General features: G+C 30.4%; 1 protein-coding gene and 1 long non-coding RNA gene across 2 annotated transcripts in view; both read right to left on the reverse strand.

Annotated features, from left to right (window-relative positions):
* Positions 1-3,431: 3,431 nt before the first annotated feature.
* LOC107439447 (uncharacterized) lies at positions 3,432-8,087 on the reverse strand. Its single transcript, XR_001583539.3, has 3 exons — positions 7,807-8,087; positions 5,751-5,929; positions 3,432-3,617 (listed from the first exon to the last, which is right to left on the reverse strand). It is a non-coding gene; the product is annotated as an uncharacterized lncRNA (long non-coding RNA).
* A 12,183-nt stretch (positions 8,088-20,270) lies between these two features.
* LOC107439446 (glucose dehydrogenase [FAD, quinone]-like) overlaps positions 20,271-25,174 on the reverse strand; it is a gene marked incomplete in the record, with an annotated part of 25,085 nt that continues 20,181 nt past the window's right edge. Inside the window, 3 exon segments of the mRNA XM_071183310.1 lie at positions 20,271-20,555; positions 23,927-24,149; positions 24,880-24,973. Of these exon segments, the coding sequence (XP_071039411.1) occupies positions 20,387-20,555; positions 23,927-24,149; positions 24,880-24,973 (486 nt within the window).

Below are 25,174 nucleotides of genomic sequence, written 5' to 3' on the forward strand. Positions count from 1 at the left end.
TGAATTATATGCAATGTAGGGGAGTTATAGTTTTTAGTTTTTCACCTTAGTTGTATGGAATAATGTTTATGTTAGATGCAACTTTTTTATACTTAATGTATTCGCTTATATTATAATTAATGGTTTAAGTAAAGTCACTTATTTAGAGGAGAAAAGTAAAAATTATGAAATAGTACAGTAAATAGTACAGTAGTATAGTACAGACTGTCAATTTAAATCTAGAACTTCTGAGTAATTTTAAGGGTCCTAAAAAGGGAAATTCAAAATAAATGAAATTTCTTGCCATTAAATTAAACACTTAAACTTTGACTACTCTTTCTTAAAAATCGGACTATTCCCTTTTTGCATTGAAACTTAATAATATACCATTTCTAAAATTTCTCAGATGCATAACAGTGATGTGACTCAGATGTGACTAAAGTGTGAGACCATACGGTTTTCAAAAAATATTTATTAAAATGATTCCTCCTTCATAAGTTTTGTATTGTTGGATATTATTTTTTTTTAATTTTGAGCTAGAATATTTTACCTTGTCTACAGTGCACGCATTATATGTGCTTTCTATTATGAAAGCTATTTTAGTGCGTCAAATTATTTGTATCGAATGAAACTTTGTTTTGCTTGAAAATTTCTTCAAAACTTGTAGCGTATGAAGCAAATATAGAATTTGTTTTTCAAAAATATAAAAATATAGATTTTTTTCCGTTATTTAAACTACACAGTCCAACTACGCATTTTTTTCTTTTTAAAATGTCTTAATATTTTCATGTTTCTAAGATAAAATTTTTTGATAATAATTACAAAAATAAGAGAATGAGTTACAACTGAAACAAAAAATAAAATGAAAGAGCAAAATGAAATATGCTTAATATTTATTTTATATTGTAGAGAAGACAGTCATATATGAAATAAAATTACCCCGAGATTGCACATCTATATGCACACTTATAGACCGAAGAGCCATTACATTATGACCACTCTGCTAATAACATGTAGAGCCACCTTTAGCCCTCAAAACTGCTAGCACCCGCCGTGGCATTGATTCCACAAGGTGCTGATAGGTAGTCTGAGGTATCTGGTACCAAGCGCTCACCAACTGGTCCTGCAATTCCCTCACATTGCGAGGGGGTAGCGTGGCAGCACGAATTTGGTTTTCCAAGTAGGACCACAAATGCTCTATTGGATTAAGGTCAGGTGAATTTGGGGGCCAAGACATGACTTGAAAGTCACTGGAATGTTCCTCGAACCAATCCATGACGATTCGACCCTTATGACATGGTGCATTATCCTGTTGGTAAACACCATCCCCCGCAGGAAAAACTGTTGCCATGAATGGGTGAACCTGGTCTGCAACTATGTTCATGTAGCTTACAGACATCAGGGATTGTTGGATTGTTCTATGAGGATTATGGGTCCCAATGTGCCCCATGAAAACATTGTTCCTGGGCGAGAAACCATGAAAACCTGGGCAAGCCCATTGTTATAGATGGAGGGTGGTCATAATGTAATGGCTCTTCAGTGTATGTGTGCGAGATAGCACATGTGTGATTTCCTTTACATCAAACCAAATGCTTAAATATATTTTCTTTAAAATTCTTGCATATTTTCAAAAATTTGGCTTATAAGCATTCGTTATATTCAAATATACGCTAATAATTATAATCTATGATAGTAATTATTATAAAATACATACGAACGTTTTCCTCTCTTAAATTTAAAAGGGAGGTATTTCTTTCATTCTGAGCATTGAATTTTTTTAAAAAACAATCAAGTTACAGGGTTGTTCTAAATCAGAATGACGATTTCAAAAATTATTATTCGAAAGAAGAACAATTAAAATTAAAAAATAAGTTCTTGCAGGAATTTTCCAAGTAAAATCATATATTTTTCTCCCAAAAATCCTGATTTTATGTCAAGCATTTTCCTCCACATGATAAGTTCCACCTACTGTTTTTCCATTACATTTTGGTATAAAAATTTTTGTGATTACTAATTACGACGTGATGCGAATGTGGCTGATATTGTATAATTCAAAAATATCGTAATATAGCTTTCATTCAATGAAAGATTTCAAAAAATCGCCATTTGCCTTCAAGTTTTTTAATTTGCAGGTCTCATACTTACAACTATCACTTGTATTTTTTTTAAAATTGAAAACATGAACATTGATAGACAAATTTCCACTCTGTCACATAAATTTAATGCAAAAATTATGCAAGACAAATCCAGAAAGTAAGTATCGTTTTGAAGAAACAGCATAAAAATGTTTTTTTTCTTCTTCAAAACGAAATTTATTTTTACGTGAAAACGAATTTCGCCAACTACTTTTCGGCATAGTTACAGCTAGACATTTTTTCTCTATGAGAAAGGAACTTGCAGATGCCTAGATGCTGCTGTGGTGACAAAAACTTCTAAACATTTTTGTCATCAATTTGTGACAATCTGATGCAAAACAATATTTTGATATTTGTATTTTTATTGTGAACCTTTCGTTTTTACGCAATATTTCCTTCATTTTTGCAACTAAACCAGATTTGGCAACAAAAGGCTGCCTACTCAATGCATGAACATCAACTGTGATGAACATCAATGCGTCTATCAATGAAATGTGGAATACTTATTTTATTTTCGCCATAAATCTCTCTAACTTGACGATTAACTTCGGATGGCTTAAAATTTTTTCGGTTCAAAAACCGTATAGATACCGTATAGACCGCACCGTATAGACCGCAAACCGTATAGACCGTATAGACCGCACTTCAAACCGTATAGACCGCAGATAAAAACCGTATAGACCGCACTTCAAAGTCGGGGGGGATCAGCATTCGTCTTAAACATTTTTAACACACGTAAACGTAACGCAATCCGGTTGTAATATCGCCAGTGAACAGCAACCAGAAGCACATGTGCGCACGCTACGCACGGAACTGTGAGTCTGCATTGCGCNACTTCAAAGTCGGGGGGATCAGCATTCGTCTTAAACATTTTTAACACACGTAAACGTAACGCAATCCGGTTGTAATATCGCCAGTGAACAGCAACCAGAAGCACATGTGCGCACGCTACGCACGGAACTGTGAGTCTGCATTGCGCACTAACTGGTACTTAATTTCCGGGCACTTCTCGCATTTTTATCGTAATCGTTATTTGATATAAATTTTTAAGATTCACCAACTCAATTCAGAACACTTTGTAAAAAGTCAAATAAAAAAAAGTCACCCACCAAAACCTGAAAGTAAACGCAGTTGAGTTATTCAAATGCTTATATAAATATATCAACTTGGGCATTTTTTCCTAAGAAGAAGTAAACGATTTATGTTTATATGACTCATGACGACATCGCATTTTGGTTAATTATTGACTTAGTCACTTACTCAAAATGTGTGTCGTATATCGTGTAAAAGTCCTTTCAAAGTTGTTCAACGATCAAAATCATTAAAAATAATTTTTATTGACAATGGACTTCCTACATTGATGTTTTCTTTTTGCAACTCTTTCAATTATATCTGAAGCTTTCTCTGCGATAATGATTTTAAGAATATTGGTGTTTCCGGAAGGAAAGGTTATCAGGCATAACATATGCATCCACAACTCTCAATCCCTTTATGCTCTTAACTCTGAAAATAAAATTTAGAAAGATAATGAAAATCAGTTTTGTATTCTCTAAATATAAGGAAGAAAGAAAAAGAACTGAAAACTCACCGTAAAGTATCATCGAACTAATACCCAATTGCATTTGTCCTTAATCTGTGTAATTACTCACATATTCGTGTAAAAAAAAGTCAGTTTTTAATGATTTATATCCCGGTTAAATAAATTTAAAGGGCTAAATCACTTTACATAATTTAGTCATAATTTGAGAATTTGGTATTTAGATCATTTTAAGTATCATAAGCACTCGAAAAAATAATTTTCCTGTTTGTAATTATTTATTGAAATTTTTAGATCATGAAACATGCATTTTAATTATGCAAATTTCATAATGCACATAAAAGGTCCAAAAGTATAGAGTATATTTTGTGCTTTAAGTGATTTAATGATTAAGTTGTTCGAATTACCTACGTAAACCGATTGATTCGAATCACGTTGGTGATTAGTTTTGCCGAACTCTAATGTAACTGTACCGTAAATATCTATAAATAAAAAAAAATTTAAATCAAAAACTAATTATAAATCTTCTTTTTTGTACAGTTAACTTGCTTTTGGAGCACTAATATAAATTTTGTCTTTATAGTGCTGACTCAAGTAATACAGTAAAGATAAATCGAAAATTGTTAAAATAAGTATGAAAAGTTCTACCCGGTGGATAACTTCCTTTTCTCAATAAGTTGTTGAAAGGCCAGGATAGCCTGGTTGGTAGGACACTGGGTCAATGTCCAAAAGTTCGTGGGTTCAATCCCCGCCGGCTAAACACTCCCCGTGTAGTAAATGGTGACTGATGCACGATAAATCTGTCGAGTCGCAAAGTCCTCCCTGTTCCCATAACAAGTCAATACCACTGGAGGTACTCATCCAGGAGTTTCCTTGCCATCTGGATTATACATAATGCCGAGGACATTTGTGAAATATAAATCATTTCATACTTTGCCGGCTAGTTTTAGGCATTATATATAATGCCGGATTTTATTCTTTGCCGGTAACATATACATGAATTCTAATTCTGGGTCCAACTTGAAAACAAAGGAACTTCAGAATCATAAAAATTATGAAAAAGATAATTCGAAGTTTCAGAGAAGTATCAAAAATGAGCCAGCCTGACAGCAATCTGAATCTAAACCATGATCTGTTTATACTATAAGAAAATTTAACGTCAGAATTGTGGTTGGTCAACGTTTGAAAGAGTTTCTCATTTTTAAATAAATGTTTGATCTTCAAAATTATTAGTTTTTTTATTTTACAATTTACATTCTTAGAACGGAATTAGGATTTAACTTACTGATTATATAGTTTAACGTTTAATCAGTTATTTTCATATAATATAGAAGCACTCTAAATATGGGATATACATATATTCATTACATATAGGCAAAATACTTACATATAGTCATATGCTGGCTTCAATTACAAAGTAATGAATTCAGAGATAATATATTTTATGAACTCTGAAATTTAATTTAAGTACAAAAGATTCTTTACATATTTAATCGAGAAACTAAGAGATGTTTCTGAAAATGGTAGTAATAATACGAAATATCTTCATTAAAAGTTTTGATGACATAGAAATTAATGCTTTTAAACATAAACTTATTAATTGTTAGGAATTATGGATTTAATTAATAAACTAAATATATAAAATGTATTGTTTATTAATAATACAGCAATGCAGTTTTTTAAGAAAAAGGATTAAATTTTTTCAGGTAAACAGATATCAGAAGCGCGAATAAGATAAAGAGGTATCGAAAACCAGGAAAGTTCTGAATGAATTCTTTAAATTTTTAAGGACTCTTCAAAATAGCAGTTTATGAAAACCTGCAAAAACTATTTTTAGCTCTCTTTTGCTAATAATTTGTCACATAATTGTACCAAAAGAGCAGTTGCAAACTTCAAATTACTATAATTTAGTGATTAATGTTTATAACATATTTTTTTCATTTTGAAAAATACAGAAAAAAATTGGCAGGCTTGTACATATTTTCTTCGTCTCCATTTTGTATTTTCCTTTATAGTCATACAAATAAACATACATATATTTTGTTAAAAATAAAATCCCACATATGATTTAATTTTCAGTTGGAATTTTTTATACTCACCATCGATGAATTCCATGTAAAAATAAAATATTTATGCAGTTGCTTTACGGAATGAGTTGAGAAGTGTATTCTGTGAATAATCTAGTGCTTCAGGCTTCGTGAGTTTGAGTTTATATCATATGAAGATCATCATTTTGTTATTTGTTTCGTCTAGGGAATGACATTTAATTTCTAAGCCACTGTAGAGATCAAAAATCATCTTATTAAAATAAGGTTTCTCAGATTAGATCGTGTTATCTGACAGAATATGGTATTTTCACTTACAATATAAAAAGAAATGCATTTATTATTTACTTAACATGATGTGCAGTAATATTAAATTTTCAGTATCTTATTTACTCGGATTATTGCTTCATGTTATTCATTTTTAGAGAATTTGTATTACAAATTATTTAAATATTCATGATAGCCTGATACAATATTTTTCCAATTATTCAAACATCAAAGTAATTTCAGTTAAAGCAACCATTTTTTTAGAGACTAATGATTTTTTTATGTATAGTTAATAATGATTCATTATCAACCATAAATAAAATTAATAATGAATTATTTATAGTGTTTAATAATTATTTTATTACAATTGGACATAGTATACTTAAAAAAGTGAAATATCAGGAAATAGTGATGAAATTTTTTTTTTAAGGTTTGAAATTAGTTACATTTTATTTAGTTATTAAATTTTACTTTACAGTTATAGCCTTCTTCTTCCATTACCCAATATTATTTTTCCTCAAAAGAATTTGTGAATAATAGTACAACTATTTATTCCTGAAAATATCAGCATTTTATTGTGCTAAGAGGCTTTACCCCTTGCTCGCTTCGCTCACCAACCCCTTCGTTGCTATTCATTCCTCATTGAAGATCAAAGGGGAAGAACCGTCTATGTCCATTTTTACAAAAATTACAATGGAAATACCACTTCTTGTATTTGAAGGATTTTTCAGTTTTGGAAAATCAATGACATGGAAAATCGGTTCGCCCCATGAGTTATTACACAGTGAACATGGGACGTGAAAGAAAATCAGTTCATTTTTGAGTGGAATTTTTTTTTTTCAGTATCAGTTTTCATGAACATAAACTGCTCTTCCTTGGTTTCTTAAAAGTTTATTTTTTAAAGTCTATACAAAGAGATCATTTTGTTTATAAAATACATACTTTTATGTAAGTACATTTAGTTAGTATGCTAATCATTACGAAGTGAAAGGATAGCTAGATTTAAAGATTAATCAAATATATTTGGAAAAAAAGCAATTTAAGAATACAGAATATGCCAGACTATAAGAAGTAAAAAATGAGAAGTAGTTTTACTTCTTTACAGTTTATAACGTTATATCGTATAACAATTCGTATTGCAAATAATCTTGATACCTCTTCAGTCTTTGTGTTCTCGAAAATTTTGATATAAATGTTAAGATCTCTTTTTGGCAATATCTGTCTAATCTCTCCCTGATTTTTTAGTAATTTATTCTTTGTTACTTTTAACATAAATTAAATGCGAGCTTATAAAATTGAAATCTCGAGAGAGATGAATTTTTGAAAGACAATAAATATTTTTTTTTAATTTAAAGGAAAAAAAAGACTCAAAAAGACACTTAATATTGTAATAACTTTTGAACAAATTGGAAGTTCACTTGGATAATTAAATTTTTTTTCTGCAAAAATAAAGCTCCTTTTTTTCTAGAAATCTGGTATTCCACCGGAAACAAGAACAGTACATAAAATGAAAACAAGAATATTAGAAAAAAATCGATCTCAGACAGTATTTTATCGCACTGATGTGCACCATTGAATTAAAAGTTATTAAAGAGTTGAACTTAATTATCCTAAATTATATTATTTAAGATGACCATTTCAGTTACAAATTTAAACACGAAACCTATTTTTAATAATTCTGCATTTTATTATGACAGATTTGGCAATTAAAATTTCTTTCCAAATCGAATTTTGGCATTATTTACCATTTTTACAAAATAAATAATTTATTGATTAAGAAAACATATAATTATTATAAATATCATTCGAGAAAAAGCTTTTTTAAAATGCACTTTAATCTTACCTTAAAGATGACAGAACAAGAAATGTTACCCCTAAAGTGCCTTTAATAGCATATTTTTCGAATATAAAATTTTCTTTATTGAAAAGTTTAGATTTTTCGCTGTTGTAGAAAGAGGTAGATTAATAGAAACAGTAGAAAAATAGATTTAAGGAGCCCTTTTTAGAATTTAACTAAATCATCGTAATTTTCTCTGGCCTTAAGCAGAATGATATACATTTACGAAATGCATCTGATATGCATTTACGAAATTGATATTTGTTCTTACGAGAGTGTTCTGCGGGATTACTTACTCATTACTTTATTTTATTGAGAAAGATTTCCTTGGTTTTCTTATATTTGTCTGCTGTCTAAACATAGTTAGACTCCCAAAAAATAAAAGAAAACTGATGAAAATAAGATCTTTCATTACTTTCAGTGGCTATTAAAAACCAGAAAAGAAAATGCGAAATCCGTTTTTAATTTTCAAACTCAGTATTTCATGGTACGCTTTAACTTTGGATCAATGGCTAAAGGAATTAAGTTTTCCAGGGTTTTCTTATATTGGTCGGTCTGCTTTCTAAACATAGAACTCCAGAAAAATAAAAAAAACTGATAAAAACAACGATCTTTCATTACTTTCATTTGCCATTAAAACAATTGATGTAAAGGACCAGGGTACCAACCCCAGCTGTTGCTTGAAACCCTCCCAACTTCAGATTTTACGATTATCAGTTTGTCTACATTTGGAAGAGCAACATGGATGTATGAATGATAAGGTTTATGAATGATAACGCCTGTTGTCAATTTATTTTGTTCAAACAGTTTTCGACGGATAGTTTTTGTACAGAATGTTTAAATACATTCTTTATGTTCGATAAATATGCCAAACTGAATTGTTTAATTTTTTATTGTTTCTTATTTACTACAAAACTCATTAGAGGAATAATTTAAAATATTTTTGATTATAGACTAAGGTGATAATGATTTTTATATGGAACGAACAATCTTCCCTCCAAAAAAATAATAATTAGGAAACCATACTTCTTTGATGAAATGTGAGTTATGTTGATAAGATTCAAGTCTTTTTTATTTTCATTTCATAACGGGTGCCAAACAGCCGACGTAATTCTGAGTTTAAATTTATCAATGTTCAACTCCATAGTCTTGTAATTTTGAACCCAACCCAGAATACAAGGGAACTCCCGGATTGATCACTGGGAAAACTAGCTTCTTTCAGGACTTCTTGATAAAACTAATCCGCATTTGCGATCCATGGAGAAGAAAATCACAAAACCACCCACGGTTAGTTCGACGTCAAGAGGATTTCAACCCATGATCCACCTACTACTGAGGATATTTTAAGTCAGAAAGTATTATTGCTGGTGTGAGCCTGGAGCAAAATTTATTTCAACCGGAAAATGCAACGATTTGAATCTGGAGGACCTCATCGGGAGTTAAGCACTTAGATTCAAGCATTTAAAACTCGATGTTCCTCATCAAGTGGCCAACACGTGAAAAATGAAAAAAAAAAAAACATAAAAGGGCCAAGAAAAATCGTAATCGCCAACGAAATAAATAGGATATCAAAATTAATAGAGGGAAAAAACAAAATAATACATGGTAATCGAGAGCCAAATGAGAGCTGTATGAAAAAGCCCTTACAATATTCCAGTTGATTTTAAAGACTAATACTGATTGAAATATGACTCTCGAATACTATCAGTGCTGGATTGTTTTAACAGAGTAGTGCGTATTATCAAGCTAAACCATGAAGAATAGCTGTTGGGATAATTGTTCCTCGAAACAAGGTAGTGTAAATTATATCTTAGCCTTATTAAGGATTTGATTAAACAAAGATTCATCGAGTAAATTTTATGTATATAAAATTTACCTTTGGGTCTATTAAGAATAAAAACAAACTTGATGAATATTTAACATAATCACGCTAGGATATGTTTATTGCAACTTTTTTAAATTGGCTTATCTAATTTCAATGTAAGGACGAGCTTTAGCAACAATTTCATTTCATTGCATTACTTCTGAGTAATATAAACATCCTTTTAATTGAACATGGTACAGTTTTTTTTAAAGGGCTTCTTATATTAAATCATTATTTTAACAAGTAGTTTCCTTTCATTATAATACTTCTCACTAACACAGACGTTTTTTAATTCGATTTGGTTGAGCTCATTTTTATTTAAGGGCTTCGCATGGAAAACCATATTTTTGCCAAGCAATTTACCATAATACTTCTGATTTCTTTTATGATTCAAAATGATGAATGTATTCAGAACTTCTATTAAAACTTAACTATTCTTTATACTATCAATTATTCGAAGATTGCTTCAAATCCGGATAAAAGATTGATAATAATGCCCGACTGTTATCCAATTCTCTTCGAACAAACAAGAAAATTCCAGAATATAAAGGATCGAAAAGCCTTAATTCAAGGTTTTTTGTGAAAGCTCCATGATGTCTAGCATTCCATTGACTACACGAATTTCTTAAGCGGAGTCATTGTGAGGCATATTTCACTATGACAGGAGGCACATAATCTGGTCTGCAGGGAAGCTGCTTCATCCACATCCTGTTCGGTAGCCATGGAGACTGAATTGATCCTTCCATACCTTTTTTATACCTGATCTTTTAGAATATTTTCTAAGGTGATAAGTGTGTACAATTACCCCCAACGTTTTCTTAGTTATTGCTGCTGCATAAGTGAAACGATTCTGATACTGACATGAGATATACAGCTAAGAACGTCGCAGGAAAAAAATAAGCATAATAAAAAATAGGGAGTTGGTTTGAGGCTAAGCAATCCATTTGCGGAGTTATTATTCGATGAATAATAACGGATAAAGTAGAAGTAATATGCATCGGAGCTACGTTGCCCTGATAATATTTCTGGTAAATGTTCTTTACGTGGTATAAAGATATTTCTGTTTCCTTATAAAAAGAAAAAAATCGTACGTTATTGCTTTTGGGTTTATACAAAACAAGCCATTGCAACGTTTTATTAAATATATTTTGCTTGAATAAACGCTTTAATATATTTCTATTTGTTACAGAAAGTCATAGTTTTCTACAAAACATAAAATATAAATGTTTCTTAGATTTATTAGTATGTGAAGTCACTGTAAAAATTTAAAGTACATATATTCTTTTAAATGCCGGCCAAGTGATCGAACAGATAGCGGGCCTGACTGCGAAGCCAATGACGGCGGGTTCGAACCCCGCTCTGAGCATGGATGTTTCTCTCTATGTGTTATCCTCTGTTGTGTGTGAATGTAGCCCACCCTATGAACGGGTATTTAGGGGCAGTGTGGCGTGGGTAATGTTGCTCGCCTCCGCGACTTAAGTTCACAGGTGCCCACTGGGTAATGTTAAATGAGCAACACTTCCGGCATCTTCCGAGGTTGAGTACCTGCCGTTGCAGAAAAAAAATATTCTTTTAAATCAAAAACGTGTTCGAATTTATCAAAACAGTAAACATTTATGTGCTTTACTCTTTTTAAATGTCATTGTAAAATAAACAACGTATTTATAATGGCTTTCAGCGATATTACATTTATTTGGCTTCGCTATTTTTTATAAAACTTATACTAAATGTATGTTTATAGTGCTGAAAGTAAAAATTTTTTTTTAATTTTTAATAACTTTCACCACAGTGAATGGCTTCCAATAATTGATGTACCTTCCATTCTTGAAATTGCCTCCCTTATCTCTTAAGACATTCCTATCTGATTTCGTATTGAAACACTCTGCAAATTAATTTTTAATATAAAGATTTATAATTTAAAATTTTGTTAAAAAAATTATGAAAGCAAATATGTAAACATCAATTTTTTTAATGCTTGTAATAATCAATTTTCAATTTTTTGTTGCTTATGTTTTGATTTTATTGCACGTGTATGAAAAATAAAATTAAGTGATTTTTTGACCCATAGCCTTCTACTAACTTAATTATTTAAGTTAATTAAATGCTAAGTTTTAATTCATGCTTTATTTTGAAAGATTTTCTAATAGAATTTATAATAATTTTCTTAATTCTTACTGGGAAACTGCCTTCTCTGCTAGCTTTACTCACAAATCCCCATAATAGCTTTTCATACATCATTGTTTTTTCTTTCCTTTTTTTTTTCTTTCTAAACGTCAATATTTTCCTCAAAATTATAGAATGTTTCGTTTCAAGAATACAATGTTGGTTGCATCTTTACGTAAGAACATTTTGTTAATATGCTAATCGTAACGAAGTAGATGATTGCAAAGATTTGAAAAATTGGCCTCAGTATTTGGAAAAATCCACGCTAACATACGCTGAAATGGTGAAACAATAAAGAGAATCGCTAACGAGATTTCTAAGAATTCAAGTAAATGGACGGTTTTATTGCTGTTTATTAAGTTTTTTTATGAATTACGAAATTTATAAACATGAATTACAAAATTTATATCTGGCAATTTATAAACTCAACATCATTCTCTTTTTTGCTATTTTCGACTGACATAACTCTAGCTTGATCTTATAATATAAGGAAATAATGAACTCGTGAGGAAAATATTTTTTTCTACAACTATGTATAAATATTCAATATTTAAATCAAGAAGACTGAAGAAACTTATTAAAAAGTATTTAATTTGCATCAACTTTCAAACGAATTTGAATTTTGAAAATTGTTTTCGTTAAATTCATAAATAAAAAGATCTTTCAACACATTATGTTATAACCCCATAGTTGCATTTTAACTAGCTACATATCTACTGAACATGGTATTTTTCTCTACAAATTCAATAGTTATTAACTATCGAAAGGGTTGCAGACTCTTATTTCTTTCATTTATCCGTATTTCCTGCACTTTTTTCTAATGCCATCAGAATTTTACACTTCTAACTTTTATAGATATTTTGCCGCATAGCAAAATGTGACAGAAAAAAAAAGGAAGTGAGTGAAAATTTGCAAAGTATACTCTTAAAATTGCAATGACTCTAAAAAAATTGGATTTTTTAAAAAAAAATCTTTATAGACTTATGAACAGTTATGGCCTTTTCAGCATGTTAAATTTCAACTCTATAGTTGCACTGCCGCAGCCTGCAGAGCGGCCAGTATAGTATTTTTTTAAATTCAAGTTTAGAAAGTAATATTTCTCGCACTAATTATCGAATATTAATTTTTTCATTCCATTGTATTCCCTGTAGAACTTTTTACAATCCATAGTAATTTCAATNGTTTTCATGGGGCACATTAGGACCCATAATCTTCATAGAACCATCCCTGACGTCTGTAAGCTACTTGAACATAATTGCAGACCAGGTTCACCCAATCATGGCTACAGTTTTTCCTGCGGGGGATGGTGTTTACTAACAGGATAATGCACCATGTCATAAGAGTCGAATCGTCATGGATTGGTTCGAGGAACATTCCAGTGACTTTCAAGTCATGTCTTGGCCCCAAAATTCGCCTGACCTTAGGCCAATTGAGCATTTGTGGTCCTACTTGGAAAACCAAATTCGTGCTGCCACGCTAACCCCTCGCAATGTGAGGGTTTTGAAGGACCAGTTGGTGAGCGCTTGGTACCAGATACCTCAGACTACCTATCAGCACTTTGTGGATTTAATGCCACGGCGGGTGCTAGCAGTTTTGAGGGCTACATGTTATTAGCAAGGTGGTCATAATGTAATGGCTCTTCGGTGTATATATATTTACAAACATATTATTAATATTATTATTATTATTATTGTTAGAAAGAGAGTTAAGCTGTTGTGGAAAATATTTTGTTTTGTTTTTACCATTTATTTATTTATTATAACAGGAAAACGACATTTTTATTTAAAAAAATATTTATAATAGTATTGAAAGAAAACAACATAATTTGAGGGGAAAAAATACAAAAATAAATTAAGAGAAAAAAGAAATATAGCAATAAACATAGTAAAAAAAATCAGATGAATCCAGAAAAGGATCAGGTTGAATCAAAGAAAAACGCTTTTCTTGGCGATTTCTGGGGATAAAGTGCATTGATCTCCTGCTCTTATTATTTATAATTACAAAGTCTAAAAAAATAATCCTTCTAAATTATCGTTTTAACTACTCAAATACAAAAACAATTTATTTGTATGAATAATGAACAATAGAGAAAGTATAGTATGTGCATATACATCTTGCCATTAAACTTCTGTTTTTGCCTAAAAGGGATTTCAATGGTTTTTGTGACACTATACGTTAGTGTTTTACATAATATAGGTATTACATTATAAATTATTATTGCTAATATTCATTAAACAGTTGTTGAGAAGGAAACTGTAGTTTTTCTAGCCACTAATAGCAAATTTAGAATGCGCTAATTAACCAGTTTATATAAAGACATTCTCTTTGATGTTTGTGAAGTCGTTATCTAAAATAGATCATAATGTACTCTCTACTCCTATAGACAGTGAAGAAATTTAACTTGCATTTAAACTATTTCTAACTAGTCAGACTATTAATTTAATGAATGTTCTGTCATTGAAAAGGGGAACGAACTCTCTGGAAATAAATGACACTTCCCAGTTGTAAATTTGAAACCTGTACATGTCTAATTTGCAATGCGACTGTAGAATTAAAGCAGTTAATTAAGAACGCAAAACTGAAAGTAATTACACAAACACTGTGCCGTAATGAAAAGAATGAAATCATGTGAATACCTGTTTTCTTTAATTTATTGTTTTTGTTATTAGCTTATTCAAAATTACAATATAAATTAAATATGTTCCATGCCAACTGAAACCAGTAATGAATTTTTAAAGTTTAAGCAATATCCTTGCATTTGGTATCATTTTAAGGGAAATTTGTTGTAATTTATGAAAAAGTTATTTTTTGGAGTTATGCATGATTATATTAAAATTTATCATAAATAGAGAGCATTCATGATTTTTACATATTCCACCATTTACTGTCCATTTTAAAGAAGAATAAGTTATTGAAAATATTACGATTTTACGCATAGTTTGATTTATATTGTAAAATAAATTGTTCCTGAGTCTAATTATACAGTGATTACAGTCAAAACACTTTTTTCTTATTTTTTAAGTCAAAAATTATACGAAATATATATTGTCCTCTCTGTTACAATTATTCTTTTAAGTTTATTTTATTCCTTACACAAAAAACTTTTTAACTTCATATTTGGTTTTTACGGTAAAGTCTATTAGTACAATCATGTTATGTTATATTTTTGAAAAAAAAATTGCAAATTTTAAAGTTTCTCATATAACAGAGGGGATGTAACAAAGAGGACAAAACTAAATGTCCCCTCGGTTACACAAAATTAATAGGTTCCCATTAAAAAGGAACTTTAGGAATGTAAAGAAGTGCTAATGCATCTTGATTCAACTAGTTTAAACCAGATCGCATTTAAACTATTAGAGCACATTTTTTATACAAAGCTGTGCCATTTCTATTTAATAGTGTGTTTAGTTTATAGTTACAAGTTTTTTAAGTGAGTAATCAATATGGGGAAAAACAGAAGCAGAAAGATTGAGAGAATATAGAACTAGAATATTAAAAAAAAAGATATTTGTAAGAAGAAAGATAAAGAATATAAAACGAAAATTTATGATAACAGAAGTATTTTGAGAAAAAAAATCTTAACAGAGAAATAGATAAATTGAAAAAAAAAAGACAAAGGAAAAATAAAAAGGCACTAATAGAAGCAGTAAACATTCAGGAAGGATATTCTCTTTATAATATTCTTTAGTCATTGGGGAAAGCTATTAAAAAAGCAAACTGTGCATTACCTGCATCTCCAAGAAAACGTTGTACTATTCCATGCATACTCTGTAACCTTACTACTAAAACAAAAGAAATATCCTGGTATCAAATTTTCTGATGAAACAAAAAAATTACTACTTTCTTACCAGACTTCACGCAAAACTGAGTGCATGATTGTCAAATAAAATAGACAGAAAGTCCACAAAGCCAAATATGCACATTGATGGAAGCATATCAAGTATCAAAGCAGGTGCATCCAAACATAAAAATTGGCAAATCTAAGTTTTGCTGCACTATGATCTATCCATATTTTATGCGTATGTAAAACACCATAAAAAGTGTCTAGATGCTATTCACGAAAATGTGAATCTTCTATTAAAATCACATTGTTTGCCTAATACTTACATAGAATTACTAAATATAGCGACTTACGACAACCACTCACTTTACTTTTATTTTATAATCGTCATTGAACAGCCGACCCAAATGTGAGTTTACTGCTACCAATGTTCAACTCCGTAGTCTTGTAATTTTGAACCCAATCCAAAAGACAAGGGAACTTTTCAAACATTACACCCAGAGGTACTGATTCGTTTTGGGAACTTGAAGGACTTTGGGACCTGGCATATTTAATGCACACCAGTCACCATTTAAAACACTGTGATTCTTTTGATGTTGCTATAGATAGTTTTGCAAGCATAAAAATTTCTAGGAAAAGATTGGGTATTTAATTTCGTTGCCCAAATAACTGAAATTGAGAAAGAAACAAACAATGCACTTATTTTTTCTGTTTTTGTTTTTTGTTTTTTCAAAAAGGATCAGGTAAAATAAAAACTTTCAATTGTAACTACAAAGATGTAGCACAGGTTTCAATTATAGCAGTGCTGCCAACTCCAATTTTAAATAATCGAAGAGTCTCTTTTAGCAGTGATATTTCCCTTTAACTTTTTGTCAAATTTGTTAGACATTCTGTCTGTTACATTTCTTGTCCTCTCTGTTACAATACATTATTTGGACTTTAGAAAAGGGGGGGGGGTTGGAATTTTAAAAGTCTCCTAATAATATATTTTACCTTGAAATGTGATAATTTAAAAAAATATTACAGATAATGTTTAGGATGGTCCAAATCACAGAATATAGCATAAATAACAGTGCATGTCAAAAATGTATGATTTTATTTGTCCTCTTTGTTACAACTACATTTAATTAACGTGCAATTTAATTATGAGGCTCTTTTATTATTTTATGCCAATTAATTAAGCATTGCACCGTGAAGCAGCATATTCTAGTAGCAATTTTGCTTTCAAAAATATTTAATATATTTTTTAGAATGAAATACTTGCATGATTTCCCCTCTGTTACACTTGGAATTCAACTTGTGTGAGTGTTTAGATGAGTTTCTTTGTTTAGGTTGTTGACGTAGTTGCATTTATATTACATGTGCTATCAAAATTTGCTATACTATCGGGTGTTTATTTTAACTTCACTGTCATTAGTAAAAAATCTGAATAATAATTATTTTAATTCCTTAATATTAACTTTAATTTATTTTCCTTTGTTATGTGAACAACGAAAAGTTCAATCAGATGGTTGATTAAGATTAGATGATTGACATAGTTGCAGCAGCACTGTATAAGGAAATAAGCTATTATTGTGAAGAACTGGAGTTCAATCACAACAATGTAGGAAAAAGTTTTACGTGAAAATCTTCTGAAAGTTATTCATCAAGAGTTTTAAGAAAAAATAGATAGATTCTGTAAAAATGCAAAAAATAATAAAATGGAAAAAAAAAATTTATGAAAAAAAAAATAAAATAAAAAACAACAAAATTAATGTGCATGATTAAAAAATAATCAAAATTACCGAGTATTTTGTTCTATGGGAACAACAAAATTCAAGGTAATTTTTTTTACCAAAGCGCTTCGGTTATGATTTTTGTTAAAATTACCTATGAAATATGGTTTTATAATATGTGATAAAATTTACTAAGTGGTAGAATCACGTAATTTTCTATCGATACTATAGAGCATGACATAAAAACCATTCATTAAGTTGAATTTATATTTCAATCTTGTATACTTGTATACATTGTAATATGAACAATAAGTTTGAAAACCAGAATTTCCGGAAAATCGTCTTTCTTCTTCTTTCAAATCCCCATTTCTAGCCTAGCTAGACAAGGTCCATGAGATTGTTCACCTTCAAAAAGTCTAAAACAAGAAAGGGTCTTTTTATAAGGTCTTGTTTTAAAAGACCGAGGCAATACAGTAGATGTTCAGGGGATGCCTGGACCGAAGAGCACTTGGTACAGAGAACAAAGCACTTTTCTCCTCCAGAGTACCTCAGTGATTTCAGGTGTCCACAGCGGAGACGTGTGATGGCGGTTTGCGACTGACGGTCTTTGTCAGCTGTCAAACAGCTACCCGGTCTGGTACCCTGGTACCAATTGTGACTGGGTGGAGTGAGCCATGCTGATTGATTTTTGGCTTTAGCAATGGAGAAGAGCTCTGAGGATGTAAGAGACACTGGAGGCGCAGTGGCCTCAGCTGCACCTGCCTTGGCAAGATAATCTGCCATATCATTGCCTGATATATCTACGTGTGAGGGTATCCATTGTACATGAATTCGACAATATTTGGAGAGGTGTAAAAGTGTGCAAAGGATGTTCGTGCTAGTATTGTCCCTCATTCTGTGCCAGCTAGCCAAGTGCTGAACCGCGCTTCTACTGTCGGTAAGGATTCAAATCTCTTTCGGAATTGAAAGAGATAGTATTGAGGCAAGTCCATCATCGATGGCGATAAGCTCGCTCCTAAAAACGAAACAGTGGTCGGGATTCCTTTTCTGGATCTTGATTCCGGAAAATCGTTACTATATGAACGAAAAGTCTATCAACTGAATGGTGTAAATACCTTATATTTTGGTTTAAATATAATAGGTAATATGGAAATAAGAAGTTTTTTTGTTGTTGCCAGAAATGTCATAAATATACAGTACGGTAGTTTTACCAGGCTTTTTTCTTCTCCACATGAACTCAGTAACATAAAAAACCTTTAAGATTTTTAACCGGAAACATTACATTATTAGAAATTTCTTAACTGACAAGTTATATAATTGTTGTTTTATTATTTTCGAACATAACAGTCACATAATCATAACTAATAAGGTATTCAAGCTCTTAACAGTGAGAAAAACCGGTCATTAACTGCTTTCACCTTATACGGTTAAATAACCAGAATTTTATTGCACCGACTGGACCCATCTAATGAAGCCACTTAGTAACTTGCAGATGGGTACATATTATAGCCGAAAAGGCTAATCTGTCAATCTCATGACGGACCGCACGGGGATTCGAACCCCAGCATTGACGCAGCAATATTTCGTCCATTCCCTTCACCACATCAAGAGTATCCAGTATGCTGCATTCCCCAATTTGTGCTCCTGGGCTGTTATAATATCTAACTCTCATTCACGCATCGATGACAGCACCATAAAGTTGCTAAACTATCACCAAAGTCCTGTTAAAAAAATTTCTAAGGTTTTGAAACCTCATTATTTGTAAATGGTTTCAAAACCGTAAAGATAAAAAAAATTGTTCTTAAGCGTAAACTTTGTGGTTAATCGGATGGAGAAACTGCTGCTGGTTATTTTAACATAATTTTAGAATGTTAATTTTAATAGTGTGTAGTGGAAATTGAAGCACGATCAGAGAAAGAGCTTTCCATTCAGACAAACTGATAAAGGCATAGTGTAATTGCAAATAGCATATCTCAGCCAAAGCCGTGATAGACAACATCCTGCAAAATAAATAGTTAGTTAATAAAGAAACTATTAACTATGCCCATTTTAAGATATACACATTGAAACACTGGTATCGTACCCATTAACGAGATTATCGTTAATATGCATTTGACCAAGAACTTATGTAATTTAACTCATTTCCTGTTTTTAAGGCATTCGGCTCTCATTGTTGAAAAGATTGATACAACATCGTTGGTCTCGAAATTGATATTCGTGGCTGACAACTGACAGTTGAGCAGTATTTATTTTTAGAAAATTAACAGTGGTTGAATTTTTATAGTTAAAGTTGAATGTAGTCTAAAAATGGGAATTTAATCAAATAAATGTATAGTGCAGCTTTTTAAAAATGTAATTTAAGTGGATAAGGGAGCAAAACTTTTTTAATTCGAAATTTTCGAGAAAAAAATTACATTTGTTAATCTGTTTTATTCACTAAAATTATTTAAATAAAAAAATATCTTCATATATTATGTTTCTACCTTTTATTTGCCATTTCTTTTTAAATAATTGGTATATAATGGTATATTTTACAAGCAACCGATAGATTGAATCAGAAATCCAATCGGGTCAGAAATCCGAATCCGATCCTTCAAAAAAGGTATGTAAATTCAGAGTTTTTGAGTCAGTAGTTTGTGAAGTAAGTTTTCGTGTCAGATTTCGTAAGTTAAAATATCGTATCCATTAATTAATTAGTATATTTGAGGTCAATCCCTTGAACCATTACGATTGAGTACTAGAAGGTGAAGATCCAATTATTAGATCAAAAGTTATTCAGGGTTGTCCATTTTTTATTTTGCGCGCTGTCCATTTTCGCAAATTTTTGACTTGCTCACTTTCCCACTATGAGTGTGGCAACAGGAGTATAAATGTTTCGTGATAAAGTAATTTTGTTTGAAATTTGTAGAAATAAACGCTGCGAAAAATTAATGACTATGACAATGGGTAACTTTTTTTTAACGCTTTTATTTTATTTTAAACGATAGTAAGACATACATATAGTTTTTAAAAAGAACTATGAATTTATCTTCGTTGCTAAAAGAACTTTAAAAAACAACACTTCTAAAACGAAACCCATGAAAAAGATCTGGTTTCAGTTTTTTTAATAGTTCTTTTAATTATATCAGAAGCTTTTTCTGCAATCATGATTGTAGGAATGTTCGTGTTTCCAGAAGGAACAATTGGCATTACAGATGCATCCACAACTCTTAATCCTTTTATGCCCTTCACACTGAAAATAAAATCGTAATTATAGTGAACAACAGTTAAGTATTTTCTTTTAATACAAATAAAAGAAGTATTATGAAATAATCATTTCGCGATGCAATGTATATGTAATTTTAATCGTAATCAAAGACTTAAACGATTTATTCCCATGAGTATCACAGTTAAACAATAAAAACATGCACTAAACATGTTCTAAAATATGAATTGAGATTTCTTTGCGTTTAAATTATTTTAAACATGAAAAGTATGTGTTAGCAAAATTTAGTTGATAGTTGATTTAAATTTGTAAGTAGGTATAGAAATTATGCAAATTTCGTGATTTGAGAAAAAAAAACTATTTAGTTCTTTCTGCTTACTTTTATAATTGATACATTGGACAAAATTAAACTATTATTCTATTGATAAAGAAAAGCCAGTATAAAGTAGCAGGTTATACAAATTATTTTTGTTTCTGCGTTATATTTCCTACTTTGCAAAGTAGTTTATCTTAATCACACAGAGTATGCAAAAACTTTTTTATGTTTAAAAGGTCTAAAAATAACAACTATGTATCTTCAAGCACATACAGAATGTTTTAACCCTTTTTACAGAATTACCAAACGTTCTAAAAATGCCATGCATTCATCTGTGAATTATATAAATATCTTTATTTAACACAATATGAGTTGACTTGATAATTTTAGTTTAAAATAGATATACAAGCAATAAAGCAAGTACACTATCATGATAATGAACTGTGTTTTTAGAGAGCTAGCTCATACAATACAGAAAAAAATAAAAATAGATAATCCCATCCTCACCTTAAACAATAAAAGAACTTATTCAGGGGCAAACTGTCAAACTTTATTCTCTTAAGTGACATGAAATTGCAGGTATTCGCATGTTGGATTTTGACGGGTGGGATAAGGAGTAAATGGGTGTTGAAATTTAGATTGTTTATCTTTTCGATGAGCATTTGTACGATGAATCAGTTGAGACAAAGTGCGAGATAATTTAACTAATAGTTTAAAAGTTATAGGGATTTTATGCATAAAATATAACAGTGCTTGCCTTTTACCTATTTACACATCTAGAAAAATGAAGTTTTCTACGTATCTTTCCGTTCTCAATAGAATAAGATGAAATACAATCAAATAGAATTGATAGTTCAGAAGTTGTTGAAATTTTTATGCATTCAAATTCCATTTTAAACTTGTACATATTTACACTTTTAATATAGTCATCTAGTTTCTGTCAGAGCAACATTGCTTCTTTGCTTATTAGTTTATTTTCTGTTCAATTGAACGGTACTAAGCACAAGTCAATAGGATAAACAGTATAGGAGTTACAATGATTTCTATGTACAAAATAACTATTTTCGTCCTGCACTAACATGAATTTTACAATAAAATGTTTACCCAAAAAACTTGAATTTGGTGTAATTCAAATCTGCGTAAACTAATTCACAAGAAACAGTATTCCACTTGTATAGATCGAAACAATGTGAAAAATGAATAAGTCACGAGAGAAAAATACTTTTAATATAAGAAATACCTTGCAACTTCCAAAAAAAGTTGTCCAATAAAATCGTGCTCTAATACAAATAATTGTTGCATTTATACAAATATTTAATCTAGCTTAATTCGGGTTTGGGGATTTCAAGTATGAAATTAGTTTTGCTCCTAAAAAGCTACATATTTTTTAGCCCACAAGTAATGTAGCAAATGGGGAAAATTGGAATTCCCCTATGCATTATTTCCTCCTATCTAATAACATGAGAAAAGGGGTTTTGCTACTGGAAAAAGATTGCTGATTAAAATACTACGTTTTACGTGCAAAATCATCAGTGGGTTAAATAATGTTTTAGTCCATTTTTTGTTGAAATGTTCAAGTTTCAAAACATGGAGATCTTTTTTCAAAATTCACAATGAAGTTGCGAAATTGTAAGAAATAATTTTATTTGCATGAACACTTTAATCTACAGTAGTACATAAATTATATAAAGTAGCTTGAAAAATGATTTTCAAACTACTAAAAACATGAAAAATTAATAGCAATGATGAAAATATATTTATTTTTTAAGTAACACCTGATAGACGTGCATAGCAAATGGTAACGTATGTTCCGGAAGAGAGGAAAACTCCTAACCCTTTGTATGTTTGCATGAATAATGTATATATATATATAAATATANACTTTTGTTACTTGTAAAAGTTTAAGAATGATTAATTTACCACTAAAAATGATATTTTTTCCTTCAGAAAATTATTAAAATTCATAGACATGGTATTAAAACATTAATTTTCTCATAATTAACAGATTTTTGGTGTTTTAAAAAATTTGTCGTTTCCTACTTAATGAGAGATGCACCTCCCAAGTATTGCAACCCAGTAGTAAAAATTAAGTAACACAACAGTTGACAATTAAATGAATTATTGAAATAAATATTTTACCGTTTGAAGCTGAGTGAAGTATATATATATATATGAATATATTATCGGGATCATGCAAATGTTGCGACAAACTTATAGGGTTATAGGGGATTTATTGCACATCATCAGGATTAAAATTGTATAAAAACCCATTCCTGGAAATGTCATACACGGCTGGTGACGATTCCTTATTATGACCTGTTCAGAAGCACAGGAAGTAGCAATAACACAATTGGGAAGTGTCTCCAACAGCGTATGGTGATATTTTCTAGCATAGATTCCTGTACAATTTTAATCCTGATTATGTGCCCTAACTCCCTTCGAAGTTTGTCGCAACATTTACGCGACCCTTTGGTTATCTGTTTTTCAATCTGGAACATTTTGATAAAAATGGAAGATTGCAGATTTGAAGTCAGCGACTCGAAAATATGCAATATCAATTAAAATATCTCATGTATTAGGAGAAACAAAATGCTCCCCTGTTTCATATTTAAAAAAAATACCTTGCATCTCAAAGTCAGATGTGCAAATAGATACAATACTAAAATTGCACTTTTTTGTTTATCATAACTTCGAAACCCTTCGTTCGATCATCTCATATTTTTATGGTTCAATTAAATATTAAGAATTCGATATATAAAGGAAACAATACATTATTTACTTAGATAGCCAAGTTCAAATTTCTCCTCCAATTCACCATTAATCCTTCTTTTCTCTCTCTAAAACCCAATGCACGAGGTCATGCAAATATTTTTCACAAAGAGGAAGGTACTAAATAGCTACCGGGATTTTTTTTCTGAATGTCATTTTTAAATCCTAGTTTTCCTGTTCTAATAAGTTAATTTTGGCACTTTTCACAGCATAATAGTTACCCAATGTGGATATTTTATTATTTAGAGTTTAATAAATTAACTGAGAAAACTACACAGGGCTTAACAGTAGCTTAAAAGGGAACAAAAAATACCGTAATTCTGGATCAACTACAGTCGATGGATCATTTTCGTCTCCCATTTTCGCAGTCCCGACTTGATGACTTTGTGTTAATAGAACTGATCTTGCATGACAGCGGTAATAATCATCTGAAAAATTTTCAAAATTCTCGCAACCAGGATATGCAGTACGAAGAAACTTTGACCCAATAGATTTCATGGCTTCAGTTTCTGAATGCTTTTGGCAAGTCTTTATTCCTAATTATAATTATTCATGAAGTCAAAACTCACAAAATAGGTTAAAAAATTACCAAAAATATCTTATAAGGAAATAAAATTAACATTTTCTTAATTTTGATACGTAATAGGATAAAATAAGGCTTTTCTGTCTTATATAGGAATGAAAGCTAATAACGAGTAAGCATTTTTTAACTATTTTAATTAATTCATAACGCGTGTAAAACAAAATTCTCAGAAAACATTATAGCCGAAATTATCAAAAGTTACAATTTTTCAGAAAGCAGAAGTATATAAAATTGAAGTAGGGAAAATTTACCATTTTGAACTTTTAGAACATTTTGTTTTAGAAAGTGTTTATTTCTGAATATGTATATATAATCATCAGATTTTATCATTATTTTTTTATCGGCTTAGCTTCTATTTTGTCAAATATAAAATTTGAAGAAGCACAACAGGACAGATAAAGATCGATATGACATATTACAAGATATTTCATTCTTACATATTTATTATTTATTTTATATTACACGATTACTTATAGATATGACACGTATAGCTTGATATAAAAAATATTCTTTACGCATGCATTCAAATATTTATGCGCACGCTTAAATATACCTTCAAATTTCCCAAACTAAATCATTGCAATTTTTATTAATGTTGCGTAATAAGAGAATATTTAGTTCTACTAATAAATATAATTAAAATTAACATGCAAAGAGACATAAAAGTAAGACAAAGTAATCACCTTCCACCACATCTTCCAAATCTTGTGGATGAGAAAAATAGTTAGGATCAATTAGAGGAGGGGTATGTGGATCTGATGATTTTAATTTTACAGTTCCTCGGCTTTTTGTACTTCAGAAAGGCAGAAATAAACTATCTTTCCTTCGTATGGTGCGTATGTTTGATTGTAAGCCTTCAAAATTAGAAATTTTTGCTTTAATAGTAAATATACTTATTAAAATAATTTATTTTAAGTTTAATATAGATAAATATCGTATAATAGTGCCCCGGCAGAGTAACTTCGGCTGCATTGGCTT

The sequence above is a fragment of the Parasteatoda tepidariorum genome, chromosome 7, assembly GCF_043381705.1.
Source record: "Parasteatoda tepidariorum isolate YZ-2023 chromosome 7, CAS_Ptep_4.0, whole genome shotgun sequence".
NCBI lineage: Eukaryota > Metazoa > Arthropoda > Arachnida > Araneae > Theridiidae > Parasteatoda > Parasteatoda tepidariorum.